The sequence below is a fragment of the Corvus brachyrhynchos genome, unplaced genomic scaffold (genome assembly GCF_000691975.1).
Source record: "Corvus brachyrhynchos isolate BGI_N302 unplaced genomic scaffold, ASM69197v1 scaffold28, whole genome shotgun sequence".
Taxonomy (NCBI): Eukaryota; Metazoa; Chordata; class Aves; order Passeriformes; family Corvidae; genus Corvus; species Corvus brachyrhynchos.
The window spans coordinates 3,900,307-3,925,070 of NW_008246058.1; the positions used below are offsets into that span (position 1 = coordinate 3,900,307).

The window sequence follows — 24,764 nt, forward strand, 5'->3', positions numbered from 1 at the left end:
CCACGCCGTGCCTGTCGTGCCTTCCGAAGTGGCAGCTGCAGGTCAAGGGCCTGTCTGTCCCGGTGCTGGGCCCACGGGAAGAACTTCTGCGACTGTTCTACCTTTTGGCAGACGGTTTTCAGCCTCCGAGCCCGTACAGGGGTGTGGGATGGGGAAGTGGCTCCTTCGGTGGGCAGTGGGTACACCCGGGGTCAGGCTGGGCACACCCGGGGTCGGGCAGGGCCCAGGAGCTGCGGTGGGGACACGGCAGGACCCCGGCCCCGCGTGCGACAAACACTCCAGTTTATGCACATTTACAGCTTCAGCGTTTTTACAAACCATAATCACATACACATATGGCCCAAGGTGCAGGCCAAAACCTCAGCAGGTTTATTATTTCCCTTTAAGTATAGAAATAATCATATGTAAACTTCAAGACAATCACCAGAAAAAGGCAATTTTTCTCATCTACTCCCTCTGCCTCCAAGATGATCCTGGCCTGTTGCATTTTACTCCCTTTGAAAATGAATGATGCCTCTTTTCCGCACTCTGCTGAGGGCTGCAGTGAGATTTCCATGGACCCTGGCTGCTGCTAATGTGACTCTCTAGTTTCAGATGCAGAGGATGCTAAGGCAAGGATAACCAAGTACCTTTGTGCACTTAGATCTTCATGTAATTTAATGAGAAGCAGAGAGACTGTTCTCAGCCCCAGGTGACAAAAAGCTGCTGCCTGGGTCTGCCCAGTGCCAGTATTAGTTTAGATCCTCCCTCCCCTTCTTTCTCGTGAAATGAACCTGCTAATGTGTGTAATAACGACATGCAGCTCCAGCAGCCTGTACTCTACACCCTCTCTGGGCCTTGGTTTCAGTGTTTGGCTCTTGATGGAAAGGATTTTTTTCTCTAATTGCAAATTTCCCTGCTGCAACTTGTAGAATCCACTTACACATCACTGACAAAACCAACATTTTAACAGTGGTTTGTTTCTTGAAGTCAAGGCAGCCACCAAGAAAAATGAAGTATACAAATACTGCACATGCAGTAATTTAATGGTAAAAAGTGAGTTTATTTAGAAGTAACAAATAACAAGAAGTTTACAAACAACAGACATTTTCTAGCTAGCATTTTATTCTTATATAAAAATATCTCCCCAAGTCTTTAGTAAACAGTCTATGATCCATCCTGAATCACACTATACATATTTAGCTTTTCACTGATTAATAATCTGAAAGTACAGCTAAGGTCCAGAGCAAAGCATCTCAAGGTGACCACGTTGTAGCTGGGATACGAGTTGGAGGGTGTCTGTTTTGGGCCTGTGCAGTGAGCCTTTGTCTGAGCCGCCGGACTTCTGCCATCAGCTCCCGCTCCTGGCGTGCCAGTTCTGCTCGGCTTCTGTCTAAAGACACTGAAGTGCAAGAAACTTGGAATTAACATTGCAACTAGTGGTTTTCCATAAACACTACAAATACCTGTTGGAAAACAGACACCTCTGGCAGAGAAATGCTGTTTTTTGGTACCACTGGATGTGAGGCAGCCCTCAGACTGGTAAGAGCAAGTTCTTTGAAAGCAGTGCCTCTGTTTGGCTACCAGGTCAGATGCTAATGGAGGCTACAGTAGGTCCAGAGGTTCTCATTGCCTACAGACTTTTGTACATAAGGTGCATTGGATTTTAAACTGTGCTTTCACTGCCAGAGTAGCTAGGACAGACCAGAGGAAATGATTAGACTAATTCTTGACTATATAACTCCCAGTCATATTTTATGAAAGACAGCTCTATGTCCTTTCAACATTCCCAAATCATACACAACTATGAACACAGGAAAAGCATAGGCAAGATGATCAAGTCAGAATGTGACTAAACTAGGCTGAGGTTTACTAGGACCACTCTCATAACGTGACACACTTCAGGCACTTCCTACCTGTGCCACCCCTGGTAGGAAAGGCATTTTCTGCAGGTGTGAAAGAGAACACAACAATAAACTGGTTTACTATCCACTAAACACCTACACAACTAATGACTCAATCACACAGTCAGGTGTTCCAGCAATGCTTCTGAAACTAAATGTGAAAGGGAGTCCTAACTTAGAAACTTACTGCGTGGTGATGGTGCTAATGTAGACAAATCATTGAGATGGATATTTCCAGACCTTGGCACCTGCTGGACTTCTAGCCCTCTCTCTGTACACGTGGCCTTTAAATCACAGTGTCTCTCTGTGGGAAATGGAAAGAAGGATCCTTTGTAAATTAAAAATATTTAAGCTTCTAGTGAATTTTTCTAGCTGGAGGTAAAACAGTTTTTCTCCAGGAAGCAAAGCTAGAACAATCACCCACTCCAGCTAATGGCAAGTACAATTTGCTCAGAATTAGAGGTCAGTACTCTTCAGGTCAAAGCTATGCATCACTGCATTTCATTTTACAGAATTAAAGCTCTGCAATTTCATTAATTTCTTAAAATTCCCTTTAAGAAATTGCAGCTCTTCAAGAAATTACATGTGCTGTTTCTTCCTATGTAATTAATCTTCTGACAAATAGGCCGCTAAGATTATATGGAATATGGCTACTCATGCTTGCAGTTTTAGGAGACACCCATTTTAATTATGCACAGTTGCAAATTACTCCATACTAAAACATTAGGTAAATAAGGACAAAGGCTGAAAAAGTTTGCCCAAAGCAACACTAACCACTTAACCCTAATATTAATCACTCATTTTATGTGAGCCTTGGAAATATGGTGGGGGGATAGGAGAAATATCTGCAAAAACATATAAATGCAGCACTTGAGAAGGATGTGATGCCATGAAGATTTTTGCCTTTTCTTTTATACCCCTGTTATACCTTTTTACAACTTCTGTATTCCCAGTGCTTTTTCCCCACATTCTTGGACTTGTTTGTCAAGCTAAGAGACTAAACATTTTAGAAGCTTCGTAGCTAGGGATCAGTGTGCCCCAGACCCCAAGGTCCTCTCCAGAACACATTCTGTAAACCAAGATAGAACCATCCAGGGGAAGGTTCCTTGGTGAGGGGGGGCTCACTTGAGCCTCTCATTGGGGAATCTGTGATAGATATGCTAATTAGTAAAACCTATAATGTTATACCCAATGGTGGGGGGGGAGACACAGAGACACACAGAGAGACACACAGGGATAGACTCGGCGGGGTGCATCTCAATGCATACGACCTAGACGTGTACACCGAAGGATCCTTAAAATAAATACCAAGGTAAAATCCCTTTTCCCCTTCTAACTGTGTATGACTCTTGATTTTAAGACCAGGAAAAGGCATCAGATGTACTGGCCAATTCTGGAAGCACATAAATGTGTTGGGGTTTGTTGGGGTTTTTTTTGAACAGACACTTGGAAAAGCCACTTCTTGGTATAATACTGTATGTCCTCACAGGACAGCATTATTTGACAGAAAATTTCTAACGGATGCAGTTTTACAGTTGTCTTAAGATGAACTAAACCTGTGCTCTTACAAAAATGCCATTTATATTGCTGCATCTGATAGATATCAAACCGAGATTTCTTTCCAAGATATAACCGTTTCATGAAAGAATATTACCAAAAAGCACTTGTGTAAAGGAGTTATGCTTAAGTTTATCCCAAATATTGGACAGTTCATTTGTTGAATGCTTCATGTTGTTGCATGCCAACATCCACACAGACCTGTATTATCTACGTGCTCACCAGAACAGCCATCTTCCCTTTGCAGCTTCTCAGCCAATTCTAACGCATCGTTCATTTTGTCATCTAAGAACTGCTTCCTGTGCTCATCTGCAGCAGCAGCCACCTTCTGCTCTTCCTCCAGTTGAGCTTTTTTGTGTACAACGTCTTCCCACTGTGCAACAGAGATATTAAATGTCTTCAACAGATGTGTTGCAAGGAAAAAGCAACAAAGAGAACCATCTGGATTATTACAGATTATGCTTCACCCTAAAATCCAAATATGTGAAGGTTTCATTTTGAAAAATGTCTCTTTCAAACACCTGGAGAAAGGTAGAAGTCTTGGGTCAGAGAAAAAAAAAAGAGAGGAACTTACAGAAATAGGAATATGCTTTCCTAAGGCTAAAACATCCTTACCAATTCACTCTAGTGCTTCCAGAAACTCCAGTCGAAACAGAAAAGGAGATTTCTAACAAAATATTTCCCGGATACATTTCAGTTTTGTGCTCTCCCTGGTACAGGCAAAAGACAGTTACATTTTTGCCAGGCCCACTTAGAAAAAGAAATTATGCAAATACCTTTTTTTCTTCTGTCTCCCTCATAGCCTTCAGGAGTTCAGCTTCTTTCACCCTGTTGTCATGCAGGAGCTTCACAATCTCTTGGTAGCACTTCTGCCGGTCCTGGTCATCACGCCTGAGTCTCCGCTGCGCTTGCAGCCTCCAGTCGGTGTCAATGTGCTTCTGCTCAGCTTTGGCTAGATTTTCTTCAGCCACCTAACAAAACACCTTTCTTACCAGAAATTCAGTCTGTTCCAACTGCACAGCCTTACCTACAGACCAGGCAAGACAAACTGAGGTGTTCTCCAGTATCCCTGTCAGATGTCCCTGCTAGAGCCACTCATTAACAAGTGCAGCTGACATAAGATTGATACCTGAATGCCAATACTTTCACCCACAACCATCTGCTTCCAAAAATCAAACGCTGTTTACAAAAATTCAGACCCGTATGTTTATTTCTAGACAATATACAAATGCAGATGCCAAGCATATGGGCAGTGGGATAGCTGCAACTATTTTTCCAACTGCACAGTTACAAGTTCAGAGCTTGGAAATCTGAGCAATTCGTAATGTCAAGCTACACACATTCATTACTGTGATCTAGAAGACAGTTTCTACAGCTGATTTTCCTGCCAAGTACTACCAACTGAAATCTCCTTTGAGATTTCATTATGGTTACAAACAAAACACGTTCCTTAACAGAAGGATAACTTGTTTTGAAAAGTACTTTTGAGTCTTACATGCTAAGTTTTGAGAAGTAAAAAAAAAGTTAGTATTTCTGGCAGGTCCAGTGAATTTCAATATTATATAGCTGTTTGGACACTTCAGTCAGATTTTTGAAAACCTCAAAACTTTAAACATGGAATCTTAATCTATTAGTATAGGTACCTAGAAATTAGATTTCTTTAGAAAATATTTCCATATTAACTTGAACTAGTTAATTGCAATCAAAATACTATGAACCAGTACTACTTGTATAAATTAGCATATTGACTGCCCCGAACACATGTTAAGATGCAACTGTCTTACTGCATGAGCTTTCTGTATTTCTTCTTTATTTATTTCTATCAATCTCTGAACACGCTGATCTTCCAGATCCACCTTTCTTCGATGGGCATCCACCTCTTCTTTCATTTCCTTTGTAACTGCCTCTTGGTCTTGGATTAGATGCTGCCAAGCACACAAACAAAAATTATTGTTGCTAAGCTACTAGCTCACATTGGTAATTCCATCTCTTTAATATTTATTAAAATGTCATTAAACTAGTATTTGAATATATCCCCACATCTCATCCCATTACATATCGTAACTGTCCAAGAAAGTCATAGACCCTGCTGTTTCATCTGCTTGGAATTAGATGAAGCATGAGTCCTAACAGTGGCGTGAGTCATGACAGGGGATGTAATTTCATTCTCTGGATTACTGTGGAGAATAAAAGCAGAATTCCAACCTAAATAAAGTAGACTCATCATGAAAATTTTAGCCAAAACCCTGAAATGTTTCACAAATATAAATTGTGTTTCATGGCACTGAGTTTGTAATAAACACATCTGCAGCTTGACCGCAGAGATGATTTGCCAAAGTAGCACAACCCAACAGCAGATCCAGAAAAAGCACCACCTTTTCTTCATGTTCACCAGGGCACATCTACACAATTTTCTGGAAAAGTCGTAACCCCTTCCCAGGCCTGTGGGAATCTGTTGGGCAACTGAGGCAAAGTCAACATACACGGCCTTTGAAGCTGGAGTAGGGACCCTCACTGATGGCAGTGAAACTGCAGGGAAAGCCTCTCTGCACAGACTCTTGTGGGCAAACAAGAGATCCTCAGCTAGTTAAATAATTGCTACCTTTCTAGCCTAGAGAGGATGATCACTGTAGAATTAGTTCCCTGACAGAGCTGACTTTACATGTACTGGAATACAAATGAGCTTAGCCTGGTTTGTGTTATGTAGCCACAATACAGTTGGCTGTGTATTGAATAAATAAATGCTAACAGAAAGTTAGCCCAGTCACACTCAGTATGAATTATAAAAAGTATATGACCAAAAGCTTTAAAAAACCAAAATATAAGTTGACACATGTTTCAAAATGAGTCAGAGAGCTGGATGTCTACTTCTCCTTTATTCCACTGGATCTACACATACTCAAGATGGGCACATGTAGCTGTGATTTCTAAACAACTTAACTTAGAATTTTTAACCAAAATGAACATTTCTAAAGCCTTCCATTGGCATCCTTGCTTTTCAGTAATGTATAATAATTATTTATAATAATTAACTAATATTTAAACAGAATTACTGGTTAAAGCCCTTTATTACTGAATAGCCTTATTTCTGAATAAATCTGTCATTTCAAAAAGGAACTGCACATTCCCAATGAACCATCCACTCCTTTTCGCTTAATGATGTTGTTGGCAACTAGACATTTTTTCATCATCTACATCAATCTGCTATACTGTTCTCTCCAGAAAATGCAGATATGTCTGGATATCACAGATGAAAAGGTGGGAGTTTCTGGGACGAGGAACACATTGTTATACACTTATTTCTTTTTTACATGTTCCTCACTTCCCTCAAGCAGCTGAGCCCACAGCTAAACCCTGCAGCAACCAAATGATGCCTCGGCACAGAAGAATAAAATGGGGAGGATATGAGTATCTTCACCCAAAACTCCCCAAGATAATAGTGAGTTCTGCTAATGTTTTTATCAAAAGGGTTTATTCTAAAAAAAGTTATTAAAGAGGAAAAAGAGAAAAAACCAGACCCTCCTTTTCCTCACAAGGTCTGGTTGAATGAACACAATCAAATTCAAGAACTTCAAAGGAGGAACCATTAAATGTTTATATTTAATATGGTTCCCTAGTAATTACCTGTTCAAAACGCTGTTTTTGTGATTCAAATTCCATCTGTTGTAGTACTATATCTTGAACAGCAGCAGCTGTTTCTTGCTCTCTCATAGACGCCTTGTGGAGAAGAGAAACACATGAAAATACAGTAAAGAAATTCTTCTGCTTTGAATAAACATTATCAAGAAGAAAGTCCAAACCCCCATGCCCCTAAGTTCTGATTAACTTTCTGTCATATGAAGAATGGGAAATACTGCATAACAAAAGCACAGGGCAAGGTGGATAAGCAGCATAGGAAGAGTTTTGCCTCCAGCCAAGCTATGTTAGGGAAATACCAGTCTTGAACTAATGCTAATAACCTGCCAGATGCAGCTCTGAATCGAGGAAGGAGTCTCTGAAGCCAGAATACTGTGGAGAACAGTAGGCAGAAGGGGAAGTGGCCGCTTTGCACCTGGCAGAATCTGTGCTGAGCTGGAGCTAAGGAGTGTTACAGCACCCTGACTGCAGAAACAACCACACAGCTGCACTGTGCTCTGCAAAGTGTGTTGCTGAGACACAAGGAATAGCCCTGCGAAGGCTCAATTCATGCCCATGAGTTGCAAAAGCTTCCATTCGCAGCATCTGCATGCCATGGTGCCCGAGTTAGTAATTCGGAAGCAGAGCCAGGTCTGGCCAGAGGCCACTGCAGAGCCTCTCAATCAATGGCAGAGTTAATTTGCAATCTGGCCATACAGCCCACAGACAGCTGAGAACTGAGAATTCACTAGTCCTTTAAAGAGCCCATTACATTTTTCAATACTGCTAGTAATCAGTGAATCTGGCTTTTCTCAGGAATTTTGCCAGTTAAAGCAAGACAGTGGAACATACTAAGTGCCAAATAAAACTGTTAAATTATGCATTTACCACTTATAGTAGTTCACCTCATGCTAAATACACCTCTAGGCTCACAAATCACAGTATATCAACTAAAATTTTAGTTATGCATTTTTTCCTTGTTTATTTTCACTATTAAACCTTATGGAAAAGAATTGCCTGAGTAGTACTCAACCTTTCTTGCAATTTCATCATCAAGACGTTTCAGTTCCATTTGAAGCTGATCTTGCTGGTAGTTCAGAAAACGCCTTCTAGAAGCATCTAGAAGTTGCAGTTCCTTTACTTTCAGTTCTGTTTTTGCAACAGCAAGCCTTCAAGGCCAAAATAAACAGAAATAAGGGAACCTATATATGTAAAAGGTCAGTACCAAAGAGCACAAACATGCTGTGCAGTTAGCCATTAGTTACTATGAGCTTGTCTCTAACTTACAAAGCTTAGGACAGCTGCTTTCATTCCTGTAAATTGTCCAGTTTTCATTTATGAGACAAAATTAAATTCACAGACACAGAAATATCTTCTAATGGCAATGTCTCCAGTTAAGCTTTGAAGTCCTGTACCCTGTCTCTGTTCCACTTTAATAAGTACTAGTTTAATGTTGCAAGGATCCAAAACTGGAAACTACTCCTTAGAATAACTGCCAGTGTCCTGGTACCTCTTGCTGCACAAAATTAGTCCCAAGTTTATTTGGAAAATATCAAACTCTTTCGAGGAACAAAACCACAAACTCAAGAATTAGTTTGTTAATAAAGGCTTGCTGTCCTCTTTAAAAAAAACCTCTGTAGGTTACAGAGGTTTAGGAGATGTGCTCAAAAACGTAGTAGTTAGGGACATGGTTTAGTGGTGAACTTGGTGGTGCTGGGTTAACAGTTAGACTTGATGATCTTAAAGGTAATTTCCAACTTAAATGTTTATATGATTACCTGTAGCTGATCTAAGAAACTGTGGAGATGTTGAAATTCTCTTAAACCTTCCCAAGTGCAAAATGTACAAACTTACAGTTCAGCATCATTACTATCACAACTCTTTGCTCATCAACTGATACATAAAGCAGTCTTTTTTCTACATCCATTAGAAATACAAGACTGCGTACAGTCACTGATCCTGTAAGTGACTCTCCTCTCTGCAGTGTGAGTCTGCCCACAGTGCAAGTCTGAAGTCTCAATGTGCAGACACACAGCAATTGACTGTTTAAGAGACTTTCCTATCCAAAGGAACCAGACAAATGGCTGGGAGCTGACACAAAAATATGAAGTGACTTGACCTTAATCTGCTGTATTCCCTCAAGGGAGTCATAGGCGAGGCAGTAATACAACCCAGATCATTTAATTCCCCCACCAAAATATGACCCATCAGACCACAGTTATCCCACATTACAATTTATACAAATTAGTGGTTATTTCTCCTTTACTCATGGTTAAAAATGTAATAGCAGGATACAGTAGCCAGACCCCTAATGTTTCTTATATTCTAATACCTCTGCCGCTGTTCTGCCAACCTCTCCTCTTCTTCCAGTAGGATTTTTCGCCTCTGTTCTTGAGCTTCTCGAAGTAATTTCTGCTTTTGATACCAGACTTCATCTTCTGCTTTCTGTTCCTGTGCTTTGGCTGCTGATTCATGTGCAAATTGTCTAAATGGAAGGAGGTTACATGTTAATCATTCAAACCAAATATCAAGAAATTACTTGATTACTTCGAAATTGGTAACAGTACTAGCAAAGAACTGCTCAAATGAGGTGACATAAAAGAACATGGCATCCCCTTCGTAGTGACAAAGTACATGAGGAAAAGTTACAATATTGACTGTTAGAGACAACAGGGCATTACAGATGAGTGCACGTACTTCCTTCCTTGCATTCTTAACAAAAACTGGTTTCTAAGGGTGCCTTTTTGTCATGGTACCCACTGATTTCAATAGCAACCTAAGAACTCCTGGCCCTTCAAACTTGGATCCCACAATGTCAAAAGAGGTTTAGGCTCAGGCTATGAGCTTCCAAGTTTTTGGTGACTTGTGGCCCAGTATTTTCTGCTAATTAGCAAACATTTTCTATTTAAGATAAGACTGACAATTTAACTTAAAACCATGTCAAACCAAGCAACTCTCAACCTTTAGCAGCTATTTAAAGTCCTTTTCCTGAATTTTCTTGTCTCTCTTCTCAAGAATACACATTACAACATACAAAGGCAATTATGTCCACCTGTCCCTCCCAGTCTGAGACTGTCTTCAATTTTCCACTAATACCTCTCTCGCAAGTATTCAATTTCATCCTGTCTGATCTTCTCCCGTTCCTGAGCTTTATAATCCACAACGAATGTGGGATATTTATTAAATACAGGGTACTGTTCTTTTGTAAGTGGTGTGAAGTCATCAAGCATACGCTGTGGATGGATATCCAGTGGTGTAGCCTCCATAAGATGATAGGCTTCCTTAATCACAACATTAATGTCCACGTTGTTACGATGATGAAAGAAATACTGTAAGAGACATGCTGCCATTTACATTCTACTCAAGATTATGCACTTTAATGTATTTTTACATAAATATATATTTATTTTTAATATACATATTTGGAAATAATCAGGAAGATTAGCAAGATCTATATTTCAACAGTTAATTAAAAAAGTTTTTTAGGTTTTCCCTACCAATTCATAAAACATCACCAGCTCAAGTGACTTGAGCCAAACTTCTTCAAGGTGTCAAAGTACGCTCTAGTTCTTTTCCTTGTCTTCAAATGGCAGCTGTGTAAGGGATCTGGGAAGCTAGGTGCCAATTCAGTGTCCAGCAGCCCACACAGTGACTCCTACCACTGGATAAACCTGCCTCGGCTTTCAATGTTCAACAATGAAGCTTGCAAGTTTCTCTTCTTGCAGGACTATTCTTCCTGTCAAAGATCTTAGCCACCAAGAAAATCTCTAAAAGGTCATTATTAAACATAGGAATAATGTTATTTGCTTGATGTCAGTCAAATTGACTGCTTATAAGCACATTTTAAAGGTGGAACCCTTTGTTTGCCTACAGAGATAATTTTCATAAGAAAAAAATCCTCTTCCCATGTAACATTAAACATAAGGAAACGTTTTAATTTAGCTGCAGAGAACATCCAATAATACTGCCTAATTTTCAAAATCGGACAGGAGGATAATGGAACAACATAACAAAATTATTGTGTATTGTCTCCAGAGGGAGAAGTCCATACCAGATCTTCAAAAAAGAGACAGAATTATTTTGTGGTTGATGAACTATTGAAATTTATAAAATGCCTTTTAGTGACATTAGAAAGCTTATGAAAGCTTTTAAATCTCTCCTTGCATGAAACTGCAGGAAATTGCTCAATGTTTTACTCATTTATTGTGTCTTTGTCAAGTACCAGATGATGTATTAATATATTAAGGTGGAAATGGATCTCCTTGTAACCTGTCTAACAACAGATACAATGTTTTATATGTCTTTTCCACATGATTGACTTAAATATGAAGACGTTTACCTCAAAATCTGCTGCTTGGTAACAGTGGAGCAAGGGAGCTCTGGAACATGTAATATAGGCAACGACAACCATTAGAAAGTATGAAGGATGGTTGGAGAAAATATTGTCAAAGACTTTCAGCCATTCTTCTCTTGTTAGAACCTCAGATAAGAGTGTTTCTAGGAGAGGCCAAGCATAAACCTAAATTATTTGGGAAAATTGACAAAATAATCCATTAGTACAATTTTACCATCCCTCTTAAAGAAATAATATGATTTTTCTTGCCTTATACCAAGAATCTATTAATTTATGAAAGAAAGAGGAAATAAACCAGAACATTTCAAGATAAGTTTCATTACCCTCTCTAAACATTCAAGGGTAATCTGGGGTGATTATAAATACATTTCTTATTTCACTGGATGTCTAAATGTTCTGTTTAGATTTGTGAAACTAAAATCATCCTTAATGATAAACAGGGATTACAAAATAAATTCATCACACCTATATCCATGTAAAAAAAAGTACACTTATAATTAGATTAGTAGATTTTTAAGCAATGTGGACTTGAAAGCAAAAAACTTCTAAAGAACTACAGTAGCATATATATGATCATGGACAAGGAAAAACAACAGGTAAGCAATGATACATTCTTTACACTCCCACGTAATTCACTGTTATTTAATGAAAACTCCCCCCAAACTAGAAATACATCAAAATAAAAGACAAGCACACTATTATTCACTACAGTATATTTTTGTATACAAAAGCTGTCTAGAATATTACCTGTGAAGTCACATTGTATTTTATTAAATGCTGAAGTAGTTCTTTGTCATGATGTGCCAAAACATTTTCCATCATACCAAGGACATTAACTGGAGGATTGGGAAAGTACTCAAACCAGTGCTGACAAAAATTAACTGAAAGAGAATAAGAAGCTGAACACAATCCACTGTAATCCAGAGTGAAAGACTCATGGCAACCTTTAAAGTTTGGTTATAAAGCTCATGCATTTAAGAGGTCGTTTCAGGCAGCAAAACCTATTTAAGATATTCCCACGTCTTCTCTTTCCTAGTATTCCTAAACCATTCCCACAGTACACTGCTCCTCCAGCTGCACTGGCATGAGTTTTTGTGTCATTACACAGTGAACCAGACTGAAGAACTAATTTGGCTCAAATATAAAATGAAAAAAAGTCTGTGAGCTGTGGAACTAAGGCATGGGAGGCAGATGGGAATACTTAAACCAGTATTTCTGTCTCACAAAACTACAGCCTGGACTGAGTAATTTTTAACCTACTAAGAATAATTTCAGTAAACTTGGATACTTATTCACCAACAGCATGTGGTTGCAAAGTGGGCATGTATGCTTGGCAGCACATATCTTCTGTAGACTTAGCAGCAGCTGTGACAACTAATTCAAGTGTAAAGCACTTTAATTTAGAATGTTTCTTCAGAATACAGCCACAGCCAGGGTTCAGACAAATGCCTAGTTTTGAGTTACCACATGCTCAGTACAACTAAACAGAGTAAAACCTTGAAAGAGATCATTCCCTGTTGACTGGAAGCAGGTGACAGGTGGGGTGGGTGGCTGTGACTACTCTTCCCATGTCTCAGAGACTTAATTATTATAACATAATTATGCTAGATATATTTGGGCTTGCAAATGCTAGATACATTTCGATTAGACTTTACAAACACTGTTAAAACTGTTAACTTTTTGCTAGAAACACTGCAAAAGGTTTTTGTTTTAAGCTCCATATTAATTCCTGGTAACACCTTGGTGGCCTCTTAGGAAATACCTTACGCATTTCAGCAGGGAAAGCTCTTTTGTGTTGGAAAGCTTAAACATGTTGCAGCATATTGGAGTTTTTAAAATCATTGCTTACCAACTACTGTAGCAACAACTTCAAAGCAGATCAGCTGGTTGTTCTGGAATAATTTTACAAATGGGAATGCTAGCAAAGGCATGTAAGGTGTCTCAGCAAAGATAGCAGACCAGTGAGCTAGAGCTGACAAGGTCCTGTACACAGAGGCAAACAAAGGTGTAGAAAACATCGGTCCAAAACCAAACAAAAATATAGTACATATTTTACAACCACAACATAGAAAGACTGAACTTCAAGACAGATGCAGGACTGTATGAGTTCAGTACATATTTTACAACCACAACATAGAAAGATTGTGAACTTCAAGACAGATGCAGGACTGTATGAGTTATCAAAGCAAAATTGCATGAGGGCATTACTATTTCATTTTAGAATTTTCCTTACAGCTGATTCCAGCTACTGGATACATTTCAGATGACTATATGAAAATAAAATCCATAATACTTAAATTTATACAAATATATATTTTACCTCTGTAGAACTCTCAGCAGTTTCCTACTTTTGATGGGATACTCTTTCTGAATATTTATGAACGCACTGTGGATTCCCCTATCTATCAGGCTACTGAATGCCAAGTGGTTTTCAGGAAGTTGTAATAAGGAACGCCAAACAAACATCCTGCAATTAAAATGCAGCCTTAGTCAAGCATAGGCCAGTAAACACAAGCAATTTTATTTTGTGCAAGCATGAACATGCACACAAAAAATACCTGTACTTAGCTGGATATTCTCCAAATCCTTTCAATAAGGCCCGCAGACGTTTCTTGTTTAATCCACCTGGCAATTCATTCTACAAAACATGGTATCAACAGTAAATGTAACCATTTTCTCTTTCTTTGCACTCTAATCTATTAGAGTGGCTAAATATTGAAGTTTCTCACATAGTGTAAAAAAAAAAATCAAATATGTATTGCTATATGTAACACAGTCCTAGGTACTTCAACAAAAACAAAAGATAATTCAAAACATCATTTATTGTCTCCTAAACTCAAAGAACAGCTGCCACCGATTTCAGTCAGAAGCAGATCAGACCCAAACTGACTGAACTATGTACTATTAAATGATGGATGCAGCAAAAACCATAAAGAATACTGACATAAGAAATAGATCATATGGTGACACATAAACAGGAAGATAGATATAGATATAGAAATATATACACATATAAGGCACATGATAAAGACAGAAAATGGCACAGTGATGACAGAGGGGAACAAATGTAACAGTAATTCATCTTCTAAATAATTAAGAAAAAAAGGAAATGGATTCTAGGCAGACATTTTAGAGGTGCCAGTTTGCTTTCTGCAGGGAAGCAGATCAGATCTAGCAAATATCCATATGTGTCACAAGTTGCTTGAACAACTGCAGAGGTACCCCAAGCTGACTGGAGGCAGCTCTGGCTGTGTCACATACTGTAGGAGTATGGGCTAAATAGAGAGAGAAGATGGTACTAAAATTTCCTTAATGCCTGCTCTGCTCAAATATCCAAGTGTATCAGTGCCTGAATTTATTTTTTAAAGCAAATGGCAATGAAATATAAATGCTGCAGACTGAAGGACAAAATATTTGCAACTTCTTCCTACCTCTTTATTTTCAAGTGATGTATTTGCTTGCAGTTTTAGCAATCTGCTTTGAATTTTGCTTCCTTTGGATTTCCATGGCCCTTTTGACCCTCCAGAAGTCACTTTTGTTATCAGTTTATTTGCCTCTGATGTGGACTTGGGCCCATCTTGTACAACTTTGAACATGGATGGTGGAGGCTAGTATTAAGTGCAAATACCTTGGTTAAAATCTTGTAAAGCAGATTACACAGAAATATAATTTGTTGTTTACCTCTATTTTATGTGCCACATTTTTGAGTTTGATGGCCATAGAAAGAAGAATAAAAACACATTTGTACTGTAAATAAATACATATAGATTGTATACTCCTGAAAAACAATGTCCATGAATAAAACTGCCCTAACTACGAGAAGGTTTATGTAGCTTCCAAGCTAACTCAAACACCATGTTATTTCCTTTCCTTAGCAAACAGTCAAATATAATTGGGATAGTATAGATGTGTATCATGTACTGTCCAGGTTATTTACTTTAGTGTGTTTCTCAGTGTCATTAAAATACTTTGCATTTCTATAGCACCAGTTAAAAGAATACAGAAGACCTTTACAAACTTTAATTAGTCTTCGGTGTCAGGCAGGTATTAATTAATTCAATGCTGGAGATTGTGAAAGCAAGTGACAAAGTGGATATCCCAGTTCATGTCAAACTGTCAGCAAAAGTGCAAATGGAATGCGTGTGACATCTTTACACATCCTTCCTCAGCTCCAACTCCATCATTATCCAGAGCTGGTTACTGTTTACTTCAAAGACATAGTGATTAAAGATACATGGAATTCTGTATTTAGAAATGTGACTCCCATTAATAAATTAATGTAATAAAATAAGAACTGGTATTTAGAATGTTTGTTATTTAGGAAGGATTAGGAGTGTATGATTGTGCCATAAATGATGGGTGCTGGTATCCAATAACATGGTAAGAACAACAAAATCACAGTAACAAAAGCACCATTCATGCCCACAGTTTAAGAGAGCGTTAGCTGCAAAACATTTCCTATAGGAAATGGAACAGAAAAGGCACAATTATTCTGTTTCCATCTCCCCCAAAACACCATTACAAAAAGAAACTGATGCAGACAAATTGCTGTAGAAAGAAATACCATTTCCCTATTCTTCCAACACCAGTAACACAGTGATATATACACCTTAAAAACACCAAATTATCTGTCAGGCTGGAGGAACTATGAAAGAAACTGTACAGATCACTGTTTCTTTATTTGTATTGTTAAATAAGGCACTTCAACACGTCTGCAAACTACTGCTGATGCAAAAGATACGCAGACAAATATCAACTCTAAGGGGATTAAAGCTCCTGTTTTAAGAAATGTAAAATACCTTATTTCCTTCTTGAGTCAAAGCTTGGACACTGTATAAGTTAAGGCTTCCATTTTCCATTACTGAGGCAATATACTGTCCGTTGGGGCTAATCACTGCTGTACTAATTCCCTCTTCAGGACTCCCAATGTCAAAAAGAAGTTTGCATGTTTCTATATTGATAAATCTCATAACATTATCTTGACTTAACACTCCAAGGACCTATAAGTTAAAAGGATTCATCCATTAATACTGCCAATGTAAAACAAAGTGGAATACCCAATTCAGCAGTGACATTCCATTAAATTAAAGGAGCAATTGAGCAAAGATTCAGCACAGTAACTTTCTTCTCGTATCTTGTGAGCCCATATCCCCAGTGCCACCCAAAAGCCCTCCAAGTATAGGTGTTGAACCAACTAACCAAATACTCCTGTCTTAAGCTTTATAAAAAAACTGACCTGACTGGAGCCCCCATCAAAACTGCCAGGGAGGAATTCCAGATGACGGACAGCTCGCACTTTCTCAGGCATCTGGATTATTCTTATCAACCGCTTTGATTCTAAACACCATAAGTGAAGATGATTTGATTTCCCACCAGCTACCAAAGTCCGACCATCCCTGGATCACAGATGAGGTAATGTTTCCATCAGCATAGTATAATTTAAATTAGGGTTAGCTAAAGAGAGAGATTGTTCATTTTATTCTATGCCCTCAAATCACTTTTGCATCTGCCATTATTTCTGTGATACTCTCCTGAAAGAACAAAATAGCTCCTAAATAATAAAATTGCTTTAGTAAAGGATAGTTTAAACCCTGGTGGTCACTAAAAATCAACCTATTTTATTTCAACTGCTATGAGACTATAATAAAAACTGCTACTGATCCTTGCTCAAAGTATCAGTCACAGCAGAGTTCAAAAGCTTACCATAGTATATAGCTCAATACTTTCATAAAATACTACAAATAAAGAAAGAGAACCTGTTTAAAACCATGATTTTTTAGTCTGCCTTAGAATGTTTAAAATAGCAATTTACCTGGTAACTGCAAACACCTTATAAAATAATACAGAACCTTCTACAGGAGTTGGCAACTGGTATTTACAGTGAAGAGTATCAAATTCCCATGCAAAAACAGAATTATCTTTGAAACAGCTGAGAATGGTGTTACTCAATGGAAGAAAAAAAACCTGGAAGAATATGGAAAAGAAAAAAAAATGGGATGTTGTCAAGGAAGTACATTTTAAATTAACCAAAGTGCATGGCAAAATAAAGCATGGTAGGTGTGGCTATTACCGTAACTGTGCAAGGCTTGGATCTCACAGGGAACCGGTCCCTGTTCCCTGTGACAGTCTAGAGAGGAGCTTGCTCTCCTTGCACTGGTTAAAACTTGTACCCTTTGCTAAGCCACTTTAACTCACTGAAATAACTTAAATTTTATCTGTCTTATTTTTATGACTGTAAAACTTTATTGTTTCGGATGAGGGCCAGAAAGGACATAATATAAACGCTGGGGACATCACTGGCTGAGATTAAGTCAGTGCTACAAAGTTCATAGTTTTGGTCTGAATGATCTCTTGGGGCCTTGAAAATCTTGAATACGGATATACGGGTTGGGTTTCATCTTAGTGACTGAAAGTTGGACATTCAGGCCAAATGAGTCACTTGACAGTGAGCAAAAGTAACCTGTGGGGAAAAGAGTCATCTCAGCTACCAGAGTCATTTATCTTCAGACAGAGCTGTCTGTCCTTCAGGGACCCTGAGGAAGACTAGACAATGAATTGAGAGAAGATGAATGAAGTTTAAATTTTGGTAAACTGGAGTATCAAATAGTTGCTAATTTTCTGCTTTGCTATAGAAAAATACCACAGGATGGTCACAGGCAGCTGTTGAATCAACAGTGATGCTTTGGAAATGGACATTGTAGATGTGTTTGTCTTCTTTTCATTTGTCTCACCTGCTGTCTGTTCACTCTGCACCTCAGTCTCTATGTTTTTAAATTACCTTTGCCCCATGCCAACCTAATAGAAGGTGTATGTTGGAGTGCAACTGGGCTTAAGAGGCATCAAAAAGTACAAGATTAGTGTGACACTGCTACACTGGCCCACAGAGCAAGCAAGAATCCATCTTTGCACCCTGAGTGTCAGGTCTGCAGTCTAATAATAAACCTGAACTTCAGTAAAGCACTTACTCATCTGTATGTCTTAGATCGTGGCATGAGAATAAATACCATTATTCTAAAGACAAAAAAATGGAATCTAGATCATTTGCATAATGTCCTATAAGAAATGGTAGCACCAAACCAAGACAGCAGGCACTTGATTCCCAAATGTGATCTGTTAATTCAATCATAATCGCTGTTTGGCTTTAAAGGTTGTTTCCATACTGCAACATCCTGATCCTACCAAATTCTAAGAGCCATTTACCAATAAGAAGTCCCTACACATAGCCTACACAAAGAAAGGTACTGAGCAGTAGAAAAATCTTGTGTCCACTAAAGAAATGCCTGCCTCTTTGGAGGGAAGATGTTATAATTATTTTAGCAACACACAACAGTTTTAATAAACAAACAAAAATTTATGGATGATCTTTCACAGTAATTGCTAGATGACTATTTTAAGCTGACAGAATTTCTGCCTGACCCAGAACTGGGTGAGGATACTCAAATGAATAGCCTGGGTCTCTGCAAAAGCAGCATGGCTTTTTAGTGGCCAGCCTGATGAGAACTTTGGTTTGAAGTGGTGTTTGTCAGATTATTCACTGCAGGGCAGCACGTGTGCAAGCCATGCTCAGGCACTGTGTCAGGACTTTCTGTAGTACTTAGACCAAAGTGTGGCATTTGGTGGCGCAGGCAGACCTGTTTAAAGAGTGTAATGCTAAGGGAGAAGTACTTAAACCACTCCCTGACACAAACATGTCATCCTTCTCAACCCATGCTGTTCCAGTGTGTCTGTGCAGCAAACAGAAGCAAAGAAACCACTAGGCTGAAAAGCAGCAATTTTTTTTTGCTGAGTTCCTTTTCAGCCTTGTTTGTTCCCACATTCAGTGTTTTGCATGCACACACAGAAGAGCTGTGGAAGAAGAAGCTGAATGGGGCAGGTGGTGGTGACTGAAGTTACCATTATGACACCAAAACTGTTTTTTTAACAACACCCTTAAATCCCACTATCATTCAGGTTGGAATCAATCTACACAGGTCCTCTGAGCCCACCCTAGGCTACAGCAAGGTCAACCTAGAAGATGGTTCCAACTTCCAAGTTAAATTGGGTTTAGTCAAAGTCATATCCAAGCAAGTTTTGAGTATCTCTAAAAATGGAGGTTCCTTAAAAGTTCACAGCACATCTCTGCAATTATTGAGTTATGGTTTCAGTGGTCTGGGTGATGTGATAGGATGAGAGTTAAGATGATATGCCCAAAGAAGACAAAAAAGATTCAGCTGTATTTTAAAGACTATTTACAAGTAATATGATTTTAATATGTGATGTTATACCTCCTGTGGTGTGCTTGTTCACCCTTTAGCAGTTGCTCTTTACTCACCTTTTGTATACCCACAGACTGACGAACATTCAGCTTTCTTATTCTTTGAAAGGTGTCCAAGTCCCACAGTTGAGCTGTATCAGTGGAAGTAGTGATGGCATACTTGCCAGAGCCATGGACAGAGATGGAAGACACTGAAGAATCATGGCCTCTCATCCAACTAACTAGCTCCTGGGTTCCTGCAGAAGTTGATGAAAATGATATGAAAGTCATTCAAAGTGGAACAACTACTACTTTAATCTTTATTGTCAACACTATACCGTGAAAGAGACTTTTAAGCATAACTAGTATATAACCATTTGCGATCACAGTCCAACAAACAAGAAACAAAGGTCTCAGTCTTCAAACAGCTATTAAACCATAGAGAGGCACAACTTTCTCCTCGTCTCCAAATAACCGATTTTATAAGTTATGCTCAGTTCTGCACAGAAAGCTAACTTGCACAGACTTGTTTAATTTAGCCTAAAAATCAGTCTTAAAAAGTCATGAACAATGTGATCAGTGAAGTTCAGCATGCCTCATAGAATATCTGATGTGAACACCCACAGAAGCTGAGACTGAATGTTCTAGTTAGAATTCTGCACTTGTTTTTACTTGTGGACAGAATGTGTGAATGATTACACAACTATTTACAGGTGCAAAGAAGAAAGGTTTAATGAGAACGGGCTATGACTATAGAAAGGCAGAGTCAGAAAGCAACAGCTCATTAATCTTTTAGAATCCAAAACATTTTTATGCTGTGCACTGCATTCTAAGGAAATGGTTCCTCTGACTACATTGTCTCCCACTTGTGACTGCATGACCACTAATCTTCCCTCAGCAACCAAACTGCACTTGCGGCAATTACAGTGTTTACATTGGGTGGTTTGCCTGGCAGTCCATGGGGTGGTTCCAGCTACTGCTGTGCCATCAAAGATAGGAAATGGCTACAAAGCAGCTCATAAAGACTAACAGTCAAACTTTCTGCTGTGCTTACAGACAATGGAGTACTTAAAACTACCATCACCTGAGAGGTGACATGGGATTAGAGAGCCTTCTAAAGAAGGGGATGGAGCCCATCAAGTAACTACTGTCTAATACTCCCTAAGAATAGTTCACCCAGTACCAACTTAGGTGAGTACCATTTATATTTTAGAACGTTCTTCAGTATGACTTGATAGTGCATCCAAATGTCTTAAGTTTGGTCTTCCTGTTGTTGAAAAGAAGAGAAAAAGTGCAGAGGATTTCAGGCTTTGACTCTTCCTCTATTTTGAGGAACATTGTGTTACATTAAAATCTTCACAGATAATCTCAAACTCTAAAACTGTAGATGAGTGATTCCTACAGCTTTTTAAAAAGATTGAAATTCAGATTATATTTGGATAGAATGAAGACATTACAACTGCATTTTCTGATAGGTAAAGAATAATTTATGAAGAATGAATTGTTACTGCCCTTTACCATTTAACTTCTAATCAAGACAGAGACACATAGCTGTGAAGTTAATTTTTAATATTGCTTTTGAATAAGGATATAGAACTACTTGAATACTCAAAAGTATTGACATTTAGTGTACATTGTCACTTTGTTCAAATATTTTACTGTAAATATAGTTAAGAACTTGTTCAGTTGCAAACTAACATACTGTCAACTGGCTTTGGTTTTAATGGAGTACCTCATTCTAAGCAAACATTTAAAAAGAAGGTAACATACATAACTACAGTCCTGTGGTGGACTTCAGTTAAACAGATGCCTGTGTGACTCAGTGGGAATAAAGAACTTTGGCAAAGCAAAGGGTTCATTTAGGTTCATTTACCCACAGGACTATAGCCCAAACTTTTCTTTGTCAGACATATGGCATGAAATACACAGTATGATTTCCATAAAACAAACTATCCAAAAATTTAAGATCAAAACTAAAATTATGTAGTTATTTCATGCCAATACAGATAGCATTTAAACTTTGAAATTACTCCTTACCTGTATCAAAGCACTTAACAGAATAATCTGCCAAAGCCACAAGGAATTCTGTCTTTCTGCGAAGATTAAATGCCAAAGCAGTGCAAGCTTGCATTGTTCTCTGAACAAGGTTGAACCTATTAAAAAATACATATTCTCTTGTGTTAGGAAACTTCGGTTCATTTAACATGAAGTAAAATAACTTAATCGGTTTCAATATATTTCACAGAGAGAAAAAATAAATCAACTCAGAAGAACGGGGTAAGTAAATCATATCCAATTATAACAGATCTAAAAATCAGTGCTAATATTTTAAAACTCAGTAGTAAAAAGCTAAAGGACTGGTTGATGTCTTTCTGCAAATGAAAACACTAGGTCTAGTCTACTGTAATTCATGGCTCATTCATTGATCCGTTTGCCAAAGAATAACTTCTTGTGGAAGCACTTAAGTTCTGTGGCATTGCTGTTCTGTTTAGTTACAAGCCTCTGATCTTTTTGAGCAGCTAAACGATTGTAGTCTCAGCCCTGAGCAAACTATTATCTATTTAAAACTATCGAGTTAAAACCCAACCTGTGGGATCCTGTCTAGGCAACTTCCATGCCCCTGAATGCTACAGATGTCTCAGACAATTAAAAAGTCTTGACAGAAATATTCTTACCTGTTCCCATTCAAGTCAAAAACGTATATATTCCCTTGGCGGTCTCCAGCAAGGAGAGAATCCCCAGAACTGTCAAAAGCCGCATTCAGAAAATGTATTGTCTTTGAATGGTACCCTTGGACACTGCGAATGATGTTTACTATAACTCTGGGAAGAAAGCCAGAAAAACAACCACGCTTAGGATCATTTTATTACCATGTATATTTGCAAGACATAGGATTAAAATGTTTCTATCTTATGATTTTACAAATCTGATATTCCATGTTCTATGAAAAATCTTCCATGAAATCCATGTATTTCTAATATAAAAAATATACTACAGAGGAAGTAATTCACTGGGTTGGAAGGTAGGTAGGGGGAAATTCACCATTCACAATGCTTTTGTGTGGTTCCTGGTTACCTGATTTCCACTATTAATGAATAACACTGATAATATATGCTGATGTATCATCTACCAATGAATCTGAAAGCCCAATTCAACATTCAGCAAGGAACGTGGCTCATCATTACCACTGCAAAGAAATGTTCTAGAAAACTAAGAAGCTGTGCATTACTGTAAGAAACCACTCTGATTAGGTGTGGGAAAAATCAGTTTTAGTATCACTTCTTTTCACAGTCTTCAAAAGCATGGGGATTGTTAAGCCTGGAAAAGAGAAGGCTCTGGGGTAATCTAATTGTGGTCTTCCAGTACCTGAAGGGAGTCTACAAGAAAGGCAGGGAGACTTTTTACAGGGGCCTGGAATGACAAGACAAAGATGAATGGCTTCAAACTGAAAGAGAGGTTTAGATTAGGTTTAGACATTAGGAAAAAATTCTTTATTGTGAGGATGGTGAGATACTGAATCAGGCTCCCCAAAGAAGTTCTGGATGCTCCAACGCTGGAAGTATTCAAGGCCAGGCTGGATGGTGCTCTGAGCAACCCGGTCTAGTGGAAGGCCCATGGCAGAGGAGTTGGAACTAGGTGATCTTTAAGCTCCCTTCCACTCCAAACCATTCTATGATTCTATGAAGAAAGCCTTGTTTATTACTATTCATCTGAGATATTATAGAAAAAAAGTTTCCAGTTGTCCATTTCTATCCTTGTAGGGTGCTGTCCACATAATATGGAGCCAGATGCTGAAATGTGCAGAATAAGCTGTAAGAGGAAGATTTTTCCAGGAAGTAGGACATCAAGATTTCGAAGATCTGCTACTCTTGGATTTACTGCCTAACACTAAGCAAGGCAATCGTTTTGTATTATCACTTGGATGTAAATTCACAGTTAAACGAAACACCTAAAACTGTGCAGGATATTGGCAGGCTGATTAAAGACTGCAGAGCACTTGCAGAATGCTCTGACCATGGTTATACAAAATGCTGATAGCTCTCTGAGATGCAGAATATGCTACTCAGCACTTGCATGGGGCTGTGGGGGCATGTTACAAAGTCTGAGTGAACACCAGAAGAAGAGTCATACATCCATGGTGCAGACTAGAGATAGAACTAATTGCACCTCACTGTTAAGCCTATTCTTTTCTTCAATAAAAGGACCATAAAAATGAAACTAGAAAGATAAGATATTTTAAATTATAATTAAAATCTAATGAAGGGGGGGGGGGGTGTATGACATTAAAGACCCTAACAAATGAAGTATGACTTCTGCTTCTAAAACCACGCTGAAACGCAAGTACTTATCACCGCAGCTACAGTATCTCCCAAGACCTTCACAACGTTGCTCTCTGCCTTTCAGAAGTTTTCCTGCCACTAAACTAACCCAGCAGAACAGAGTTAGGAGTTCACGGCGCTGCATCCAGAGGCCCCCAGGGCAGAGGCACGCGAAGCAGCATTTGTGCTGCTGCTTTTCAGCTTGGACCAGGCAGTATTTACATAGCATACCACACTGCGATTAAACTCTGGCAATTCCCCCATGGCATTTTATTCAATACCACCAAAACCGAAGCACTAAACTGGGGTAAGTGCCCAGCCAAACTGTGAGCAGCCTGAGCACGGAGGTTTCACAGCACCCTCGAGGACCTGCTCCGCTTTCAAGAGAGCATGTCATCGATACACGTATCTCAAAGGTGGGTGCCAAGAGAATGGTGCCAGACTGTTTTTGGTGCCAGCGACAGGACGAGGAGCATTGGCCTTAAACTAAACCACAAGAAGTTTCACCTCTACAGGAGGAAGAACTTCTTTACGTTGAGGATGGCAGAGCACCAAACAGGCTGCCCAGGGAGGTCGTGGAGTCTCCCTCTCTGGAGACTTTCCAAACCCACTTGGACGCCCTTCCACGTAACCTGCTTTAAGTTGCCCTGCCTTGGCAGCGGGGTTGGACTGGATGATCTCCAGAAGTCCCTTCCAACCCTAACGATTCTGTAATTCAAGGGGAACGTGCTCCTTCGTTACCTAACCGGGTATCCTCGCGCTGCCCCTTCAACTACCCTGCAGAGGCTTAGGTGGGCCCGGGT

At 38.9% G+C, this 24,764-nt stretch overlaps 1 protein-coding gene and 1 long non-coding RNA gene across 2 annotated transcripts in view; one reads left to right on the forward strand and one right to left on the reverse strand.

The window, feature by feature from the left end:
* The window catches only part of LOC108449577, a 36,033-nt gene extending 12,087 nt beyond the window's left edge, over positions 1 to 23,946 (forward strand). The window contains exons 2-4 of the long non-coding RNA XR_001865793.1: positions 20,699 to 20,833; positions 21,888 to 21,919; positions 23,404 to 23,946. This is a non-coding gene — a long non-coding RNA (uncharacterized LOC108449577). The remainder of the gene's footprint in view (positions 1 to 20,698; positions 20,834 to 21,887; positions 21,920 to 23,403) is intronic.
* TBC1D31 (TBC1 domain family member 31) lies at positions 1,022 to 23,409 on the reverse strand. The gene is given in 22 exon segments (XM_008642619.2): positions 1,022 to 1,381; positions 2,071 to 2,187; positions 3,663 to 3,813; positions 4,217 to 4,411; positions 5,225 to 5,365; positions 7,065 to 7,157; positions 8,089 to 8,224; positions 9,388 to 9,540; positions 10,152 to 10,384; positions 11,395 to 11,574; positions 12,157 to 12,290; positions 13,259 to 13,392; positions 13,730 to 13,876; positions 13,968 to 14,047; positions 14,841 to 15,017; positions 16,209 to 16,409; positions 16,646 to 16,805; positions 17,222 to 17,373; positions 19,721 to 19,899; positions 21,680 to 21,795; positions 22,318 to 22,480; positions 22,483 to 23,409. Coding segments are annotated over 22 exon segments (3,210 nt in total). The 5' UTR covers positions 22,505 to 23,409; the 3' UTR covers positions 1,022 to 1,235.
* Positions 23,947 to 24,764: the final 818 nt, after the last annotated feature.